Here is a 21,046-nt window from a genome sequence, read left to right as displayed (position 1 = left end):
TTGGGCATTGATCAGAATGGTAAACACGACAATCTTCCGTTACTAAGTTCATTTCATTTTTTTTAACGTTTATTTGAGGAATGTAAGTGAAAGGTCTATTATACACTTGGGTGATTTTCATGGTAGTGTGAAGGCCTGCGTAGTCAAGTTTTACAATACACACTACCAAGAAACACTGGGTGCCAGAGATTCTGTGCAATAGGTTGCCCTTATCTATCATTTAAAGATGCCGAAATCAACTCCCACAAGATCTAAGATTCATTATGAAACAGGAATAATTTGGGCAATAGGTAAATTATTCAGTCTACATAAAACAGATCCAAACTCAAAACCTAGGCAGATAAATAAAAAATGGGTTTTTATTTAGCTCTCATTATCACACTGTAACAACTGAAAAACCTCTGTTTACATCATGACCATTCAGTAAATGAAACTTTACATAAAGTCAGGGTCATATAACGCTTTTAAGTACATATAACTACTTATAGGAGAAGCAAATCAACCATATTACCTCTGTCAGACTAAACATGCATGTACTTCCGGCTACCACTATATCTATAATCCGCATCTTACGCTTCCATGAACTGGGAAGTTGGGGGGCTTGTTTTTGTCTTTCCATGACCTGTGATTTGAGTTAGTGCTTATGAGTGAGTAAACATGTACAGAAATGAGGATTAGAGAATTAAATTATCAGCATCATCCCTTTTGTCAAAACTCAATAGTTTAGGTTCAAAACGAAGCAAATATGATACCCTAATGTCTCAATGTTTCCTAACGATACATCCTGGAACAACCAGCACTGGCATTCAATCAAATAAATTTATTCTCTCACATTCTAAGGGAGGAACATTTTTTGTATTATCAAAAGCCAAATACAGAACTTCCAGAAGAACGAACAGGGTAATTTGGTATCTTTGTTACAAATTCAAACAATATTGTATGGAAATCATAATTTAATGGATATCAGATTTCAAATTTTATATGCTCTGATCTTTAAATGAAAGGGAGGGAGGAAAGGAAGGCCAGAGACAAAAAGGGGATGTGGCAATCCTTAGAAAAATTAAGGGAAATTTTTTTTGAACAATAGAAAACAATCCTATAAACCAAATCAGGAAATTAAGTCTGCCTAATAAATAAAATTTATAAGTCTACCTACCATATCCACGCCTCTCAACTTCACGCCATTCCTGAACAAGGGCACAGCAGCAACACATGCAATGTGAGAGGAAGTCATCAAAGGCACCTCCCTGCAAGTCAAAGTGCATATTAAGATTCAGCAGCTGCTTTCTCAAAATATAAAACAGGACACTAAACAATAGATGGTGCTTGGCAAAGAGCAGTTAATCCTCCATCAACTACTACTGTGAATCATGGGAAGCTAATCATTTCAGATATAATAATTACTATTAAGCAAGAACATACGTTAATGTTCAGTGTTTTGCGCAGCTTTCCCCTGACACAACAAGTGTAGCAACAGCAGGAGAGTATCAAAGAATAAGCCACCAGGTCATTGCAGGCTTCACCTGAAGCTGTTCATAAGAATGAATACTTGGTAAGCTTTGCAGTTGATAAAAAAAAATTTTAAAAAAACTATACAGCAGTTCCCTTAATGTTTCGTCCTTTGCATTCAGATAAAGTTCTTACATATGTGCAGAATAAAGATGTATCTCTACTGATAATCATGCTATTTAACAACAGTGAGGCTGCTCTCATTTTTAAAGTCCAAAAGATTGAACTTATGACATAAATTTGGACTAGCAATGATAACTATCTCTTGAGACTGCCAAGTGCCAACTGGCTAATTAGATCCCAAAACAGTAGCCATGACTTTGGTGAATGTAAGATGCTACTACGGTGATGTTTCTTTTTGATAAAAGTATATTAAGAGCAATTAAACTTCCATAGAATAGCAACAAAAGACTGCAAGACCAATATTCTTAAAGTAAGACGAGAACTTTGCAACCTCTCCATCAGAAGTTCTTAACAGGAGTGAGTCATATTTGCAATGATACTTACACATATATTTATCATTTGCCACGGTGGAGATTTTTGCAAATGTGCCACAGGGATAGAAGAGAGTCTTTAGACCTGCAGAAGAAAAGGTTGTCAGCTGAACTGGTAAAGGGATAATGCAACTATAACAGACTTGAGTACCCAAAAAGTTCAATACGCCAATGGCAGTCCTAGCTCATGATCACCCATACTAAAAGAAACAGGGATATACGTGATACATACAGAGACAAGGTTCTGCACAACAGTCCAGTAAATCATTATGCCACTCTTCATAGTGAAATGAACCTCGGTTTGACAGAAGATCACGCCGTGAAGAAAGTGTAGAGCCAGATCTGCACAGGGAGGAAAACATTAGACACTTCAAATTCATAGTCCGAAATGTAAGCAGATTTGTAACCATAGCATAACACATGTGCTGATTAGATTATAGAAATCCATCCTGACAATTAAATCGTTCTGTCATTCCCTATGTTAAATCACCAAAGCAAAACTTCACTGCATTTCTGAAAAATGCCAGGATATTATTAACCTACCAATGAAGCAATACCTTGGCAAGATATCTTAATTTTAATAGCTTTGCATCAAGAAACCAATGTCAAGTTGAGAGTGAAATCAAACAAACAAACACAAGACATGAGAAGGCTACTACAACATCAATAGTCTGTAACATTTAGTAACTCAATTCCTCTCTCTAGCCTCAATTAACAACAGGGGATTCATAAGCATAACATGACAAAGTTATAGGTGTAGATATTTCTCAAGGATATGGTCATAAAGTGAGACAAAGATCATAATCAGGAAAATTCAATAGTAGATATCCAAATTCTTTAGCTTATACTAGAAACAAGTAAATTAAAACCTATTAGTGTTACAAGTCATATCATGAATTTGCCTGATATATATCTCATATGACTGTTATGTACCTGGAAGTTCCATTTTTCTTGGGGGAGGTGTCGTCAAATGAGTAGTTTTCATCAGCGTAAGATGGCTGGGCTTTCTTTGAGCTTTTCGCTGATGCATTCTTTTCTGTTTCACAGACCACAGTTGCAGTTTGAGTAACATCAAGCAGGCGCTGGATGACTTCACACTGAGTCATATCTAAATTAGCTTGTGAGCGTTGGAGTTCCATTCGAAGCTTTTCGTTCTCTTTTCTAAGTGCTTCATCAAAAGAGCACTTTGGGTATGAACAAGAAAGAGTCTTCTTTAGCACCACAGTATCAGTTTCACAGGGTTCAGGTTTCAGAATCACTTGCTGCACCCTTTGATCCTCTTCATCTAAAGTATACTCATGTTGATCCATTTCAATATACTCTAGTTTTTCCTGTCATATATTCAGTCAATAAAATAGCTTGGCATTAACATTTGTAGCAGCAGCATCAAGCATTTCCAGTAGTTTAATCTATATCTGAATTAGATGTATTCTAAAAACAACCAACAAAATGAGTGAATGATATCATGGTAATGAAACAAGAGTCCAGGTTTATATCTTAACTCTCATACAGCATGAGAGGTTGGTACTTAAGCTCTCAAGCACCATCTTTTTTTCTGTATGTTGCACGTACAAAATAGCAAACACACGAACTATGATAGATTAACAGGAAAAGGATAGGTAAGGCCATGATACATTCAGAGATGTTAAAGAAGTCAATTAATACAGCTAGATTTATGCGTGCTTAAGATATCATGAATTTATGCTCAGTCCTATCAGGGGTTAAGCAAGACCTCTGGGACTGAGCTTGCCAAGGCAAAGGCAACCTTCTCAAAGCCCACACAACGTTCCAAGGGGATAAAAGCCATATTGATACTTGGCGTATAAGACTACTAGTAGGACTCAAAATTCAAACTAAGCAATAGATTAAGTTATCAGTAGAACCCGCCAGAATAGACATTCAACTTCATACCAAAGCATTTCATCCAAGTGACAAGTCAACAACACAGGATGGGACAATTAGGAAGACATAATACATCATATTATGAAGTAAGCAACCCCTAAATGCTCTAAAATGACACTCTAACCACATAAGAAATCCATATTATTCCCCTAAAAGAACAAACTATCAAATCAAAACTGCTTTATGCCGAAATTGACATAATATAATCAATACATCAGCATCATTACAATTATTTCACTTCACCCAACAATCTAATATTGCTGCTAACATGCCAACATCATAACAAATGATCAACAAAACTTCATAACCAAAAAGTTAATAATGACACAAGCATAAGTGAGAATTATTACCCTAACTCTGGCATTATCGACGAGAGTAATGAGGGGAACGAGCTTTAAGTAACGATCAATCTCGTTCTGAGCCTTCCTAAACTGATAGACAATATTCCAACCCATAGCAAGCAAGTACAAATAACTTCTATCTTGACAACTATGGACCAAAATATAAGACCTCCTAAGTGCATCCTCAAGCTGCTCAAGAGGCTCCCGGGTTTCCGGGTACCTCTTGAGCTCAGAGATCTTAAGCTGCTCCAACAAATTGCCAATCAACTTCAAATGATTAGCAAATTGCCGGCAGTTCTTCCGGTGCATTCGGGCGGTATTCGCCGCCTTCACTATTAACCCGATTAATTTCACTGCATCAAGCCCAGTTAACTGAGCTATTGTTGCTACATCCCCTAATCCTGTGTTATCCATCTCCAAATCTTAACTCTAATTCTCTCACCTCCAATTACCAAGAACACAAAACCCCAACTCAATTACAACAATCTCAATCAAAAATCAAAAACCCCTTTTCGTAAACATTATCAAATCTTCTTAAAACAGAAAGCCCAACTAAATTATGGGGTCTCCCAAATTAATCTTAAGATTTAACATGCAGCAATTGAGGATAGATCTTAAGCTGAAAATTCCCACATTCTCTCACTTGAACTGAGCTCATCAGTAAAATTAATTACCTGAAATAGAAAATTTGGGAAATTTAGTAAAAATAAAAAAAAAGTAAGTCAAAGAAGAAAAGCAAAAGACTCCATTGTCTGTTTGAATGTACATCTTCAACCAGAAGTCAGAAGAGATTATTAAAAAAGAGAAAATTTACATGCATAAATTAATTATAGAGAAAATAAAAGTAGAAATAAAAATCCGCCATTAATACATCTTACATTATCAAAAAACAGAAACTATGAATTCCAACAAACTGATTCACAGGAATTTAATTTGCACCGAAAAAAACTGTCACATATAAATTAAATTAAACCCCAGAAAAAATAAATTTTCAGGAGTGTGGTTCTGCTGCTGCTTTGCTGTCAAAAAACATTCGGATTAATTAAAGTAAAATACTTTATTTATTTTCATAATTGTCTAAAAAAAAAAAGTATTTGTACTAATAACAGTATTATAGAACTAAACAAAAAATAATTTCTGGAAAAAGAGAGAAAAGACATTGAAGTCCGTGAATTGAAAGACGTGAAAAAGTAAGAACATAGAATTTAGAGAAATCTGGGGATTTCAGAGAGAGAGAAAGAGGAGAGAAGAAGAAGTTACTGGTTGTAATGAAGGGTGTGCATGAAATTCACATTTGGTTGACTGATTCTTCTTCTTTTTTGCTGATTTTTTTCTGCAGAATTTGCAGTGGTTTTGATTTGGAGCTATACTGTTGATTATGGTGTTATGCTGTGAATACACACACCATGCCCAGACAAGTTACTAAGGATTTTAGTGGAGTTTATTACAGGGTTGTCAAGCTAGTGAGTGGTGTTTACTCTTATGCCCTTCACTCTTCGTTTTTATTACAACATTGACCCTCGTATTTCTTATTTAAATAAAAAGGTATTCTAATTCTATTATGGGATTACTCGAGTCAAAATCAAACTATACACAAAACTAGATAAGATGATTCTATATATATAGACTATATAGTACATAGATTGATTGTTCATGGTAACGTATTGATGAATTAACATGAGCATCTGGGTATTTGAAACTGAATTAGCCTGATTCGGAATAATGAATTCAATCTATGTATTTGTCTCATGGCTCACTTTTTTTGCACAACCTCATAACTGGTTTTGTATACATAACAAAAATGAGCACCCAAACTTCGAAAATGAAGCACCCTAGAGTCTTATTATGACTCGCAAGAGCTCCCAAACTGTGAAATACTTATCCAACAATTCTTATATTTTTCCTGAGATTTTCTAATTTTCAAAATTTTCTCCATTAAAGTTATAAGTATTTTATTTATATTAGCAAAAACATTACTAGTAATTAGTAGTATTAGTACATGACAGCATCGATTAAGCCCAGTCAACTAAAAAAAATCGATTATGATTGTTGACGAGAAAAAGAGACTTTATTTTACCATCAAATAATTGCTTAACATGCTTGAAACTCCGGCAAAAAAGGAATTATAGGAAGTTATAATGAGGTGTTCTAATAAGGTTCACCATCAATTTTCAACGCTGTCATTGAAGTTTATTGGGCCATAGACTAACTTTTATCAAGAGAATTGGTTTGAGTTCGTTGTAAGATAAAAGTAGTAACAATTTTTACAGTCTTCCAATTATATTTGTAGTGGACTCAACTTGATTGCAACACCATTAGAATTATGAAATGGAGAATAATGCGTGGCATATGAACGTTGAGTTTTGGATAAACTGATAAACAGTTGATTGGTGGGGCGACCTTAACCTTATTTTTTCAGTGGTACGTTTGAGACAATGTGAACATGCAGTGCTAGTATCACGACAATCACCAATTTTGCCTATTGCCGACTTTGCCATAGTGTACTAGTCTAACTTCCATAGCCGTAGAAGAGGGTGTGCAAGATGACCTCTTGCACAGGGCCCCAATTTAAGAGGGCCCAATTTTTTTTTTCTTATTTTTATTTAATTTATTTTTTTTTGATAAAAGTTGCTAACTGACTTCTAATTTTCCTCTAATCCTAGTTTCCATATAATTTCTCGCCCACCATTTCAATGAAGCATTACTCTCCAACAATTACTATGCTCATTTTCCTCTAATCCTAGTTTCCATATAATTTCTACGATGTTCCATATTCTTCCATTAATTCAAGTTATTATTTTCATAAATACATCAAGTTAATTCTACGAAAAATAATACTCCGTATTGCCTAATTCTCCATTCAAGAATCTTTAACAGATTATTTTAGCCAAATTCAACCGATTATTTTTCTTGACGATGACAAAGAGCAATTAAATTTAGTTTTCCATAATTATTCTTACTAAACGGCTAATTTATTTTCCCACATATATATGGGTTATGTACTTATGTTCGTTTTTTTGAGGCAATATATATGGGTTATCTTCAATATGTCTTCAATCATTTAATTCCCGTATGATACCCTATATATTAAACAAAAATGAATTGGAAAAAAATTTGTGGTCAATTAGTCATATTGCTCTGTGAATTATTTATTTGAGTGCTTTCTGCTTTGCCCATCCTTCGTTTGAGTCAAGGTTTTTTTTTGACATTCAATTAGTTTCTTTAATTATTATTTCTGAATGTATTAGTTATTTTTTTTTATTATTATTGAAATAAAGGTAGATCGAGTTGTATTAGTTTGAAATTATTACGTAATTGTATTATTTTTATCACTAAAACATTATTTTATTTTATTTTTTTGTAAAATTTGAAATATTCTAAAAGCAAATTAAAGAGGCAAAAATTAGAATAACTCAATCATAGATTAAAAAAAAGTAAAAATTTGTATAATTTACAAATTTTGAAGGGCCCCTTTGTTCTTTTAGAACAGGGCCCCCAAAACCATTGCAACGGCCCTGCTAACTTCTAACACTAAGTCATAATCTCGATTCTCGTATACGGTTTGGTTTGAAGTTTGGTGCAACTCGGACTAAATATTAGCCACTCCTACTCATACTAGCTATTTCGTACTCTGTTTTAAATTAGTTATTGATATAAAGTTAATAAATTTATACACATGACAATGCATATCATATGATTATTAATGGAATTACTCATGATACCTAAGAATATTATTGTAATGATTTATATTAATTGTAAAGTGTCCAGTTGTAGTCTTTTCTTAAGAAAATGAGTTTTTATGTACACGTTACACATTGTATATGGGTTGACTGGCTATGCAAAATTATTCAATGAAAATAAACATCAAGCTAATTAAGAAGATAGATACACATAATAAATGAGATCTTAATTTTCCGTCATTAGCTATATTATATACGGAGTAATAGATAATACACATAATCATCAAGCTAATAAAGACGATTATGGTTAATTAAGATTATAATGGTTTGTCAGACGAATAGCAGGAAACCTTGCTGGTATTAGTGCCTTAGTGGCATACTTACAATTGCAGATAATCACTAATCCACTAAAAACCGTTTTAGGATCAGTTTCAAGATGTACATCTCTAAAATTATTTAATTAAAAATACTTAATTATTTATAAGAGGGTAATCTAAAAAAACAACTAGTCAACCAAGTAGAATATACACAAGAATGGACCACAACACAAGGAACAAAAACAAAAGTAAGAAGCTAGCTAAAAGTTATCTATCTATCTATAATTGTCTTTATTGCGACCATTATCCTACAACTATATAGTAGATCACTATCATAAAAATGGACTGACCCCCAAAAATATGCTTATACTATATGATACCCTAATTAAGCTAGCATGCATTAAATACATTCACGGGTGTCACCTCAATTATTTATTTAACAATGAAAAGGATGCTTCAGATTATGGTAAATTCTTATATTATAATCGTAAAATCATAATAATCATATGATTGATCATGTAATATATACTCAACTTGATTATTAAATATTTATTCTTATATATACACGTACTGTCTTAGCATTGAGGGATTCATGTGCTAGTATGAAATTATGCGTTGTTGTTAGCCAAAACATGATATGGAATTAAAGGTGAATCTTTGAAGGAACTTTTCATACAAATAGTGGTATGTTAGTATGTATGTTTACCAACTTTAGCACTATTAATTAGTGGGTCACTTCAGAAGTTGGAATCTATGTGTATATCCTACCTTTTGGTTGTTGCATTTTTATTATCACGCCCAAGTCCCCAACTAACAACACCTGTGACTTAGAAAAAGACTTCATATTCTTAGCTATTACAAAGTAATAAGTAAAACTGGGAGGTATATGATCAATTTGAGTCATTGGTTAGCCTCGGATTTGATCTAGTTGCTGGGAATTTAATTAAGTGACGTGAAGTTCTTGTGTCTATGCATGTATAGTTCATTAAGTTAAGGGTCTGTTCTCTTCAGATTATTTTCAGTTCAATTCAGTTCAATTCAATTATTAATTTCTATTTCTCATAAAATATTAAGTTCAGTTTAGTTCAGTTCACCTCCAATAAATTCATTTCAGTTTAGTTCAGTTTAGACAATCAGAACAGACTTGAGTCAATTTTTGACATTTCCTAATTTCCTATAGTGACTAAAAAAATCTCGTTAATCCATTCATGCACGTGACTGAATTCCAAAATTGAAGGCTATAATCCACGCTTTTTGAGAAATTCAAGAGGTTACAGGGCCCGGTGGCGAAAAGCCTTAAGGCCCTGGGGATACATCTCAGGGTCATATAATGCCGTTTGGAACCATATATGACCATTATATATTGTCATAAATGTCCGTGGTAGACTTGAGTTTATGAAATCGGTGCAAGTTGCGAACGGGTAAATTGACCGTTTTAAGGAAAATTGGATGGTTCCACCCACCCAATTGGACTCCCTGATGGTATTAGGGGCCATGGTAAACATCTCGGTAATTTTTATTTCCGGGCGGAAAAAGGTCAAAAAATTCCAAAATTGAAGGCTATTATCCACACTTTTTGAAGAATTTCGGAGGTTACGGGCCCGGTGGCGAAAAGTCTTAAGGCCCTAGGGGATACATCTCATGGTCATATAATGTCAATTGAAACCATATATGACCATTACATGTTGTCATAAATGTCCGTGATAAGCTTGACTTCACGAAATCGATGCAAGTTGTGAACGGGTAAATTGACTGTTTTAAGGAAAATTGGATGGTTCCACCCACCCAATTGGACTGCCGAAGGATATTAGGGACCATGGTAAACATTTCGTCAATTTTTATTTCCGGACGAAAAAAGGTAAAAAAATTCCAAAATTGAAGGCTATTATCCACACTTTTTGAGGAATTTCGGAGGTTACAGGGCCTGGTGGCGAAAAGTCTTAAGGCCCTAGGGATACATCTCAGGGTCATATAATGTCGTTTGGAGCCTTATATGACCATTATATGTTGTCATAAATGTCCGTGGTAGGCTTGAGTTCACGAAATCGGTGCAAGTTGCGAACGGGTAAATTAACCGTTTTAAGGAAAATTCATGGTTCCACCCACCCAATTGGACTCCCGGTGGGTATTAGGGACTATGGTAAATATCTCAGCAATTTTTATTTCCGGACGAATAAAGGTCAAAAAGTTCTAAAATTGAAGGCTATTATCCACGCTTTTGAGGAATTTCGAAAGTTACGGGACCCGGTGGCGAAAAGTCTTTAGGCCATAGGGGATACATCTTAGGGTCATATAATGCCGTTTGGAACCATATATGACCATTATATGTTGTCATAAATGTCCGTGGTGGGCTTGAGTTCACGAAATCGGTGCAAGTTGCGAACGAGTAAATTGACCGTTTTTAAGGAAAATTGGATGGTTCCACCCACCTAATTGGACTCCCGAAGGGTATTAGGGACCATGGTAAATATCTCGGTAATTTTTATTTCCGGACGAAAAAAGGTCAAAAAATTCCAAAATTGAAGGCTATTATCCACGCTTTTTGAGGAATTTTGGATGTTTTGGGGCCCAGTGGCGAAAAGTCTTAAGGCCCTAAGGGATACATCTCAGGGTCATATAATGTCGTTTGGAACCATATATGACCATTATATGTTTCATAAATGTCCGTGGTATGCTTGAGTTTACGAAATCGGTGCAAGTTGCGAACTGGTAAATTGACCGTGTAAAGGCATATTGGATGGTTGCACCCACCCAAATAGACTCCCGGGGTGTATTAGGGTCAATGGTAAGGATCTCGGAAATTTTTATTTCCGGGTCAAAATAAGTTGTAAATTGTCCAAAATTAAAGGTTATAATACACGGTTTCAGGTCAGTTTTGACATTTTTTTCATAAAATGAACTGAATGTGTTGGATGACTCTTGGGGTCAAACAAGGAGGTTTTAAACCATAAGACACCGATAAAGATGTCCATTAAGTACCAAGAATGAGTTTTGACTCTATTTTGAAATTCATGAAATATAGTGATGTCATATAAGTGTAATAATTTGATGTGGCTTGACTATAATGATGTCATATATTTATAATGATGTCATATATTTATAATGATGTCATATAAGTATATTGAAGTTATGTGACTTTATTGTAATGATGTCATATATTTATAATGATGTCATATAAGTATATTGAAGCGAAACAGCTCAATTCAGTTTCCGATTTAGTCAATTTTTGACACTCCTTATAGTGACTGAAAAAATCTAGTGTAATTGGTGAAGTACATGACTTGTGTGACAAAGTTGCACATGATGAAGATATGTCAAGAGTCGAGTCAAGTTAAACTCAATCTAACCTGTTCAAAATTTTGAAATTTTTATTTAAGTATAAGTAAAAATTGCAACCAAGTAAATATTAATTTTCGATTACAAAGTATAACATTCATTATTTTAGAGAAGGTTTTGTGTAGAACGGACTCACGTGAGTCCAATTTATAACCTTAAAACACACCACCTCCATTTTCTCTTACAAGCTTTCATTCATCACCATTTTTTTCACATTTTCTCTCTCCTCCTCATTGGTATCCTTACCTCATCGTAGAAGCTTCCTCTTCATCTTCTTCTTCAATGGCGGACTCTGTTGAATGCAAACCTCAACGACCGCTGCTGCCGCCGCCGATGAAGAGGAGGAGACGAAAACCGTTCTCAATCTAACGAGTTACCATCTATATGCATCTTTAATGTTGTTTGATTCGCTGTAAATCGCAACAGATTCTTCGTTTTTTCAAGTTTATCAGCTTGTTGTTGGATACTTATATCTAATTTCTTATTATCTAATTTCTTGTTGAGCTGTAAACACGTTCCTTCAAATATGGTGAATATAGTGTTTCGCTAAGACAATATTTGTTTCTTGACTTTCTTCAGATAATATGGTATACTTCTTGAGCAATTCAAGTTTATCAGCGTTCAATGACGAATATTTCTTTTCAATTTGTTCGTGATTTCTTATCTATGGAAATATCAGAAAGCTCCAAAAATGGTACATATGCCTGACCAATATTATGAAATACCTGACCAAATATTATCTAATATCTGACCAATATTATCTGATTTCTGATACGTATTATCTAATACCTGACCAATATTATCTAATATCTGACCAATACTATCTAATTTCTGATATTTATTATCTAATACCTGACCAATATTATCTAATTTCTGATACTTATTATCTAATATCTGACCATTATTATATAATTTCTAACAATTAAATTTTTTGTTTTTGTATGATTGGACTCACGTGAATCCGTTCTACACAATACTTAGTGATTATTTTAAATTTCTTAAATAAATAATTATACTTATCTTACTTAGAATTAATCATTTTATTAGATTAAAAAATATTTCATATGAAAACAAAAAGGATTGGAGGAATCGATATAGTAGATTACGAATTGACAATGGTTACAACTTACAAGCATATCAAATTGAATTGAGGATTATAAGCTCAATTTGTCCAATTGTCCGTGAGTTAGTGTTAATAAGAGAGTGGGACCTTATTAATTAGACAAAAAAAGGGCAAAATTGATAGTGGGGTATGTAAGGGTTACATACATGTACATCTAAATCATAGTTATTACATACTTAAGAAAGATTCGTTGATTAAGAAAGATTGCAAGGAGTGAAGTAGGACTTCCTCAATTATATGTTTGAAAATGAGACAAAATTCAGTTAAGAGACAATGCAACAAAGTAAGTGAGTAAGTGACTAATGGCCTGTTCACTTCAGTTTAATTTCAGTTTAGTTCAGTTCAGCTCTAATCAATTCAGTTCAGCTCCTAATTTCTTTCTCTCATAAAATATTCATTTCACCTCTATTAAATTCAATTCAGTTCAGTTCAGCTCAGTTTAGTAAATATGAACAAGCCCTATAATCTAAGGTGTTTAGTTAAATTATTACATCTTCACATTAGGATCACTGTACATCAAAATGCCGGTTTTGAATAATTAGTACTTCGTATATTTTATAGTTACTTTAAGTAAACCACTAAAGAGTGACCCGCCTTGAATAGCCCCATAATAATCAAATGACCCACCAAATTAAGTACGGCAGCTATTAAGAATTGTGGAATTGTGGGCATGAATTTACCATTTACCATCCAAACATGAGATGCCCATAATAAAGATTGATCCAGTGACAAAGGATGCCTATTGGCTGCCTTGGCTAGATGTGGCCTTGATTAATTTACCTACCCATAGAGTTATGTTCCACCCAACTCTCTCTAGTCCAAGACTAACCCAACAATAGAGGTCCACAATAAATCTATTTATATCTTATTAATCATGGTTATGCCTCGATTTTTTTTCATTTTTAAAGTTACTATTTCAAAGAGCTATTGTATTTTGATTTGAGGCAAATCTTCTTGTAAACAATATGTCTGTTGAATATAAAATGAAGTTGTAACAAAATGACCGATATATAAATCGATTAGAATAAGTTTTTCTTATATAGAACAAATTTTATACTTCGTATGAAATTTTAATTAAATATGCCTATTATAGCTAATTGTACATTGAGAATTTATATTTGTTATCTCTTCTGGTTTCAATTCTTTTCAACGCCTTAAATTAAAGCAAGATATGTAAATTAGAATAATTTTCAATCTTAACATGATCAATTAAAAAATGAAAAATTTCCTGCAAACAAAAAATAAAGATGAAAAATATACCGATAATGTATGTCAAAATGGATACAACTACTATTAAATTCATTATCTAACATTCAATTCGAACATATACATGTCATTATCGCTCAATCTCTTTATTTCTCTTATTTGCAAATCTTTCCTACCGACTCCATTTTTAAACGGGTATTAAATGATGTACGTATACGTATAATATATGAATATGAATACAAATATGACTGATTTTGAAACAACAAATTAAAAATTGGCAATGACATAAGAGAGGACCTTATTATTGAATTGTGATTGATATTTATTAAGCAGCTTGAGTAATATAACTTGATATAAGCTTAGTGGGCCGAAGATAGTAATGAAGGCCACACAAATAGTACGGACCACAAAGAAATCCAAAAGATCCGGGCCCATGTAAATTGTTAGAAAGGGCTTGCATTGCCATACAACTAGGTGGACTTTTGGAGTTATTTCATCAATTTTCTGAATAAAGGTGTGCAACATTTTTATAAATTCTATTTGAATGTCTTGCATTAGTACTTGAACTAATAAAATTACAAAAATTATATGTAGAGGAACAAAATATCTTCCCTACAAAAATCTCCTTAGTAGGAGTTATAATTAATATATATATGAATATATATATATATATATATATATATATATCAATCTTTGCTTTGCTTAGTTGTATAAATTTGTCAATCTTTCAAAATTATTTACATATATAAAATTGTCAAAGTAAGAAAGTCAGCTATAACTTACTCAATATAATTTTTATTTTTGTTGCTTTTTATTTTTTATTTTGTTTTTATTTTTTTTATTTTTTTGAGGAAAAGCAATCGGTGCATTTATTTTATATTTTTGATAGGATAGCAAATATAATTTTTTATTTTTTTATGCATATAGTCCATATTTATTTAAATGATAAAGTCAATACACTAGTACAGATTAAGTTGTTACTTGGAAAGACCGAATATGAATAACTTTTGTACTTTTGTTTTTTAGAATCACGAAAAAATCTTGTTTACACGTCACCCTTCGAACATGAATAACTTTTAGTAATTGAGGGTTATTTATTTATTTATTTTTTTTATCATTTTATTTCAGCGTTGGTTTATTATGTTGAAGATTTGAATCTCAGTATTCCTTTAAAAGATATTACTTGAAACCAAATTTATAGATGTACTGAAAAAGACATTGGCTTGCGGGTTGTGCTCGTCGTCCACAACTTTAGTACTTTGTTTTTAAGTTGTTTTGATTGTTGTTCTAGCTTTTTTTTTCCTTAGATCTTTTGTCAGGAAAAAAAATAAAAAAAAAAATAAAAAAATATTATAGATGTAGAAAAGAATGTTCTAAGCATATTACCATAACAAACTTGAACTCATCCAAATTCTATATTAGCAGTTTCAGCTTACATCATGTTTAATTAGGCCCCATTACAACTTAGTAGGGAACCGTAATTTGATGGCACACATAATCAATCTCTTCAGCCATCTAGGCAGAAATTTTTAGGCTCCATAATTTGATCATTGATTACAATTTCTCAATATATCACAATGTTGTGATACTAGTGAATAATCCATCAATTCAACAATGCCATGAGATACATAACCTATAACACCAGCCACATAAACAGTGTGGACCAAAGAGTAAGGGCTAACGCCGACATAGCATACGTCCATAGCATAACCACTGAGCATTCGCCTTCACCCGACTCAAAGAGTTGGCTTATTGTACCTGTTTGGCACGCTCATGTTAGTTCTTCTACCATCGTGACACATAAAACACGTTATTTGTTAAGCTCCTCTTCACATCATTTGATTTTTGGTAAATTTTAAGTACGTTGAAGAGAATAGGTACTTATTAGAATGGATAAAGTTGTTACGAAAAACATACCTATAGACATTGCTGGTGGCAGAGCAAATTGAAGCATGAGAACAAATTGAAACAACGGGTTAGATCCTACCCAACCAAAGTGGTGAGCACCTCTAACAACGACGATGCCAATTAAAGGCAACGCAATGTAACGCACCACTATTATCCCTATGATTACTGATGCACTTATCCCTGATCTTCTTAATCCTGAAACAAGCACAGAATCATGATTTTGTACCTAGGCAACTTAATTTAAAGAGCTAAACCAGCAATTATGTAACTTCGTTACAGTAAATTGTATAATTACCTTTTATAAGGTTCGCTCCAACTATTAGTGTAACACAGGGTACAGTTGCTCCTCTAAAGACCCCCAAACAGAAAAATACAGAAAATTAGGGAATATATTTCATGCATAAATGTGAAGAAAGTTGATTAGCAAGAATTTGTACCCTAATATTTCAGAAGCACTGAATATGATTCGAAGAGGAGCATTGTTACCAACCAGCAACATGTTTAGTAGAGGGACTACTCCAACGACAAATCCGATAACCTACGTGCAAATATTGTTAGTTGGAAGAATACTACTTATGTTAAGATCAAAATAAGATTGAATTGTTTGAGATATATGCATCAGTCATCGACTGTGAAACTGTTACATGGCCTAGGATTACTAGATCATCTGCAGCCCTGTTCAATGATACATCGGAAATAAACCATTCATGTAATTTGTCATTTACCAAATAGAATTGGTCAGGATCACGAATGACATATACTTATATCAATTCAAGTCCGGCCATAAGATGCAAGCGTATATACTATATAGGAATATGGATCAAAAATATTAATCAGAGTTAAGAAACTTACAGATCCAATAGTTGTAGGCGCGAATAGATGTTGTAAGTCGATTCCTCTGATTCTTCTGACTAAACCAAATGCACCCGTCTTGATCTTTTCCAACATAGGTACAGTTCCTCCAACCTATAAAATCGTACACGACACAAGGCTAAATATTAATTTCTATATTTACATAACAAATAGTAGCAACATTAGCCTTATCTACAATGATCAAATACCTTAGAGATTAGTAATGGTTCTTTGCTATCTGAAGTTGCAACAGAAGGCCTTACACTCACTACAGAGTGATGAGTATCTAATCTCTCACCGCGAGTGCTCTTCTCGGCTGATACTTTCATAATAACATACACATAAGACCATATATAGATGGCTCCTACCTAGAAAAACATGCACAATGTTTGTTAGAAGTAGTACATTACATATAACATCCTTAATAAGTGTCACTGAGATAAGTATAGTGAAGTAATACCGCCATAGAAACCGAAACATAAGCTGCTCCATCAGTCATGCAAACTGAGTATTCACCAAAGGGGTTATTTGGCTCATTGCATATTGCTGGGATGACTATAAGAAGCAAGTTCCCCAAGTTCCCTGTTTATTCAATTTTGTGTCGATATTAAAAATTATACATACAGCATTACAGATTATTAACATAATTTTAGATGTTGTAACATTTTGTGTCGATATTATAAGCTATACATACAGCATTACTATTTTAGTATAATAGATAACGCGTAAAATATACCTGCAGCACAACATCCAATGACAAGGCCTTTCAAATCATGAGGTGCTTTAGTGATCTTAACAAGTATCCATCCAAGTACTGATCCGATTATAAACGTGATCAAAATGTTAATTGGCATGAACCACCTACAACACAATTATTACAAGTACATAAAACTAAATTAGACTATGTAATTAATTAAGCGCGACATTATATGGAATGTATAGATTTTGTGCATTACTGTACCAACTTGGGTTACTCACATGTTAATCATAACATCAAGTGTAACTGTTTTTGCTAGATAGGCTCCCATAAGACAAGGGCTGAATACATAAAACACCATCTGTTGTCATAGAAAAATTCATTTTCATTAGTTATAGAGGAAGGTAAATGATACATATTTTAATCTGTAATAAACAACATCTAATTACATAATTAGTACACTGTCTTATGTTAACAATTTTGATCAATAATATTCGGTATATACTACAATATTAACTAATTTCTTCAATTTGAAAGGAGGATTGCCCATAATGCACAAGTACATATTCTATGTTGAATTAGACTTTATTCCTTTGACCAAGTCCTAGGACAGGCGTACAAGTTTGCTATCACAACCCTTTACATGTTGATATTCTACAACTAGCTAGATCAAAGAATACATGATCCGGTAGCTTGCAAACCCTCAAAAGGTTTATGGCATCCCAAGGAAACGTCTAATAGTTCGGTTAGTGATTGAAACTATTGGATGGGGTCACAGGGCAGTTTAAATGTGAGATTGAATCTCGTTAACATCATAACGCTATGTGATCTATTATGAACCCAACTCTTATAGAATAAGGACGCATGTATTACATCCACAAGACTAGGCCACTATGTATTTTCCTTTTATCTTTATATCAACAACATAATGTTCAGAACAATAAATAAAATAAATGTTCAAATATGGCAGTATGTGTATATTAAGCTGGAATATCTCAATATGCATATTTTTCTTGGTAAATCAATTAAAGCAAAACGTACAAAATATAAACCAAATGAAAATTTAATAGCATGATCATAATTGTATGTATATATGACTTATATGTATGTGTACTTAGTTACTTACATTGTTCAAATTATGTCTTGCTGTTGAACCCAGCAGATTTATTCGGTCCACGGCAAGAACTACACCTACTGCTGTTAACAGCAACGTCTTCAACACCGGCATTAGAGCCACCATGAACAATTCTAAGAATCCCATTGTTGATCACCAAATTTTTTAATTTTTTAATTTTTTTTAATTTTTTTGGTTTTTTTTTTCTTTTTTTTTTTTTTTTGTAAATGAGGTCACAAAAAGAAATGAGCTACAAAATTCAACAAATCATACACTTAGCTAATTTTATAGAGCTTTGTTGAGAATTATTTAATGCATATATAATCGGATATTTTCTACATCTATCTTTGCCTGTTCAAAGCTTATGTGTTGCTTATTTCATTATCACTAAATTACAAGTAGTAGCTTGGTCTGTGTTTATCTTAATTAGCTAGTCTAACTGATAAACACATAGAAAATTAGAGTAGCAAATTGCGTATTAACAATTTATATTATAAAAACTTAAAAGTGAGAAAAGCTAGACGACAAAAAAAATAATAATTATAATTCAAGAAAAAGGACGGTTTGTATATCCTATGCGAAAGCTAGTAAAGAGTGCAAATCAAACTTGAGAAAATTATTTTCTTCAAAAGAACTTGAGAAAATTATTAAAGAACTTGTTAAGAATATGCATGCGCATCTTATTAGGCCCGGCTCACTTCATTGCATTTTTGTTGAACTTCTTATTTATACTGATTTTTTGTAATATTTTTTCTTTAAAATTACAGTTAGGATCAATTTAAATACTTAATCACGCTGACTCTTAATACCATGTTAAAGGATCAACCCAACCAAAAAGCTGATGGTTGAAATCCACTATCTGTTTATATACTCTATCAACGTCATTGTGATTAATTTTGAGCAACATGTCAGCGATATATATATCAACCTTGTAATATTTTAGCGAAGATCCGCCGTTGTTGTATAAGGCTTGGTCACGAACTCAAATGTCAACACGGTGAGTTAATTCAATAATGAACTATGTCGTGTTACATGTTGTACAAAAAAAAAAAAAAAAAAAAAAAAAAAAAAAAAAAAAAAAGGTTTTGCTATTTGTATTCATGTACACCCGGGGCATTGGTATAATGGTATTGCTATTTTGGTAATGTAAAATATGAAATTTGTCAAATTAGTAGTTACTTTGACGGATAAAAATAAGGGCCAAAGAGACTCAATCAATTATACAAATGCAAGGACATAATAACCATAAGCCAAAATAGTTTAGGGGATCACTTTATTAATTACCTTTTTGAGAAATAGAAAGAGACTGGTAGAGAGCAATACCCTTCGCTTAGCATAAAGGGCCAGGTCATGTAATATTCGTGAAGGATTGTGACCCTAAATTCCAAAAAAAGTTATAAGTAGAGCATATAGGATATAGTCAAATTGAAGAACTGGTTTTGTTCCATTTCATTGTCTTATAAAAACACCTATTTAAATAACGGAAAATATTAAATATATAAAATAATTTAGGGGTGTCAATCGGGTTTGCGGTTCGGTTTTTGGTTCACTTTATCGGTTTTCGGTTTACAACGGATCGATTTTTAACGGGTTGGAATTATTATCGGGTCAGTTCGGATCGGTTTTAAATAATTTCGGGTCGGTTAGGTTTGTTTTTATTACAGTTTCTTTTCGGGTCGGATTCTAATCGTGTCAGGTTATAATTGGTTCGGGTGATAGTCGGTTCGGGTTAAAGTCGGTCGGTTTAAAAACGGTGTTTGTCAGTTTAAAGCAGGTTTTGGGTCAAAACATATTGGGTCCTAATCGGGTCGGGTTGTAATCGGTTCTAGTCATAATTGGCTCGAGTTGAACTTAGTCGGTTTGACAACTGGTTTTGCCAGTTTTAAACGGGTTACGTTAACGTATATATCCTAGTATATCCTCTACATTCTATAATTAGTTATTCCAATAGATCATACGTAGTATTAATTAGTTATTTAGCTTTAATTAAGTCCCTTTTCTGTATAAAGATTTTCAGGATCAAATAATAATAACAAATCTAGAGTTAGCTTTTGATTCAGATTTTTTAATACAATATAGTGTTCGGCTTAAAGTTACAGGTTGTAAACGATTTGGGTTTATCGGGTTTCAGTCGGGTTTAATCGGTTGCGGTTTACAATGGGTTGGGTTGCTATCGGGTTTGGAAGTACTCGGTTCGGGTTGATCTCGGTTTCGGGTTGTATCAGTTCGGCTTGATAACGGGTACGGTTCATTAATGGTTCTCAAACATTCGGATCGGTTCAGTTTCAGGTTTTAAAAAATCGGGTCGGGTCGGTTTACTTTTAAAATAACATGTTCATAGCGGTTCGATTCCTTTTTGGAATAGTTCGAAACGGTTCGGATTCACCAGTTCGGGTCGGTTTTTGATAGCTAATCTCATGATATTTCTAATCGAGTTGGATCGACCGACCAATTATATGAGTGGGGAAAATAAGTTGGAGGGATAGAAAGATCTTCTTAGACTGCGTCAGAAGCCCAATTCACTGGGTGAGACTAATTGTAATTGGGCTTATTTAGTGGGCTATGTG

At 33.2% G+C, this 21,046-nt stretch overlaps 2 protein-coding genes across 3 annotated transcripts; both read right to left on the bottom strand.

The window, feature by feature from the left end:
- Window positions 1–333: 333 nt before the first annotated feature.
- LOC145600996 (protein MID1-COMPLEMENTING ACTIVITY 1-like) lies at window positions 334–5,680 on the bottom strand. Of its 2 annotated transcripts, none has more exons than XM_081656894.1 (8): window positions 5,507–5,680; window positions 4,256–4,920; window positions 2,937–3,334; window positions 2,236–2,345; window positions 2,017–2,088; window positions 1,423–1,529; window positions 1,157–1,247; window positions 334–622 (listed from the first exon to the last, which is right to left on the bottom strand). In XM_081656894.1, exons 2-8 carry the CDS (start codon window positions 4,658–4,660, stop codon window positions 570–572), a joined length of 1,236 nt encoding a protein of 411 aa, XP_081513020.1. In that variant the 5' UTR covers window positions 4,661–4,920; window positions 5,507–5,680; the 3' UTR covers window positions 334–569. The 2 variants fall into 2 exon arrangements, with proteins under 2 accessions (XP_081513020.1, XP_081513021.1); XM_081656895.1 differs by lacking the exon at window positions 5,507–5,680 and adding an exon at window positions 5,125–5,448.
- Window positions 5,681–15,541: 9,861 nt separating this feature from the next.
- LOC145602699 (protein PIN-LIKES 3-like) lies at window positions 15,542–18,626 on the bottom strand. The gene is made up of 10 exons (XM_081658867.1): window positions 18,492–18,626; window positions 17,647–17,726; window positions 17,405–17,529; window positions 17,104–17,250; window positions 16,878–17,029; window positions 16,669–16,782; window positions 16,254–16,354; window positions 16,112–16,164; window positions 15,826–16,011; window positions 15,542–15,666 (listed from the first exon to the last, which is right to left on the bottom strand). The coding sequence occupies exons 1-10, from the start codon at window positions 18,624–18,626 to the stop codon at window positions 15,542–15,544; spliced, it is 1,218 nt and encodes a 405-aa protein (XP_081514993.1).
- Between the last annotated feature and the right edge of the window lie 2,420 nt (window positions 18,627–21,046).

The sequence above is a fragment of the Chenopodium album genome, chromosome 21 (genome assembly GCF_948465745.1).
Source record: "Chenopodium album chromosome 21, dcCheAlbu1.1, whole genome shotgun sequence".
Classification (NCBI taxonomy): domain Eukaryota; kingdom Viridiplantae; phylum Streptophyta; class Magnoliopsida; order Caryophyllales; family Amaranthaceae; genus Chenopodium; species Chenopodium album.
Note: the sequence above shows the minus strand (reverse complement) of the source record. Positions and strands in the feature narration are given on the sequence as shown.

Excerpts from the sequence above, each read along its gene's own strand:
- LOC145600996 (XM_081656894.1), bottom strand. The coding sequence starts at position 4,660 with ATGGATAACACAGGATTAGGGGATGTAGCAACAATAGCTCAGTTAACT. Across the intron at positions 2,089-2,235 it reads TTGTGCAGAACCTTGTCTCT|GTCTAAAGACTCTCTTCTAT; the intron begins GTATGTATCACG and ends TTTCTTCTGCAG. Across the intron at positions 1,530-2,016 it reads GGCAAATGATAAATATATGT|CTTCAGGTGAAGCCTGCAAT; the intron begins GTAAGTATCATT and ends TCTTATGAACAG.
- LOC145602699 (XM_081658867.1), bottom strand. The coding sequence starts at position 18,626 with ATGGGATTCTTAGAATTGTTCATGGTGGCTCTAATGCCGGTGTTGAAG. Across the intron at positions 16,355-16,668 it reads CGCCTACAACTATTGGATCT|GTTATCGGATTTGTCGTTGG; the intron begins GTAAGTTTCTTA and ends ATTTGCACGTAG. Across the intron at positions 16,012-16,111 it reads TGGAGCGAACCTTATAAAAG|GATTAAGAAGATCAGGGATA; the intron begins GTAATTATACAA and ends TGCTTGTTTCAG.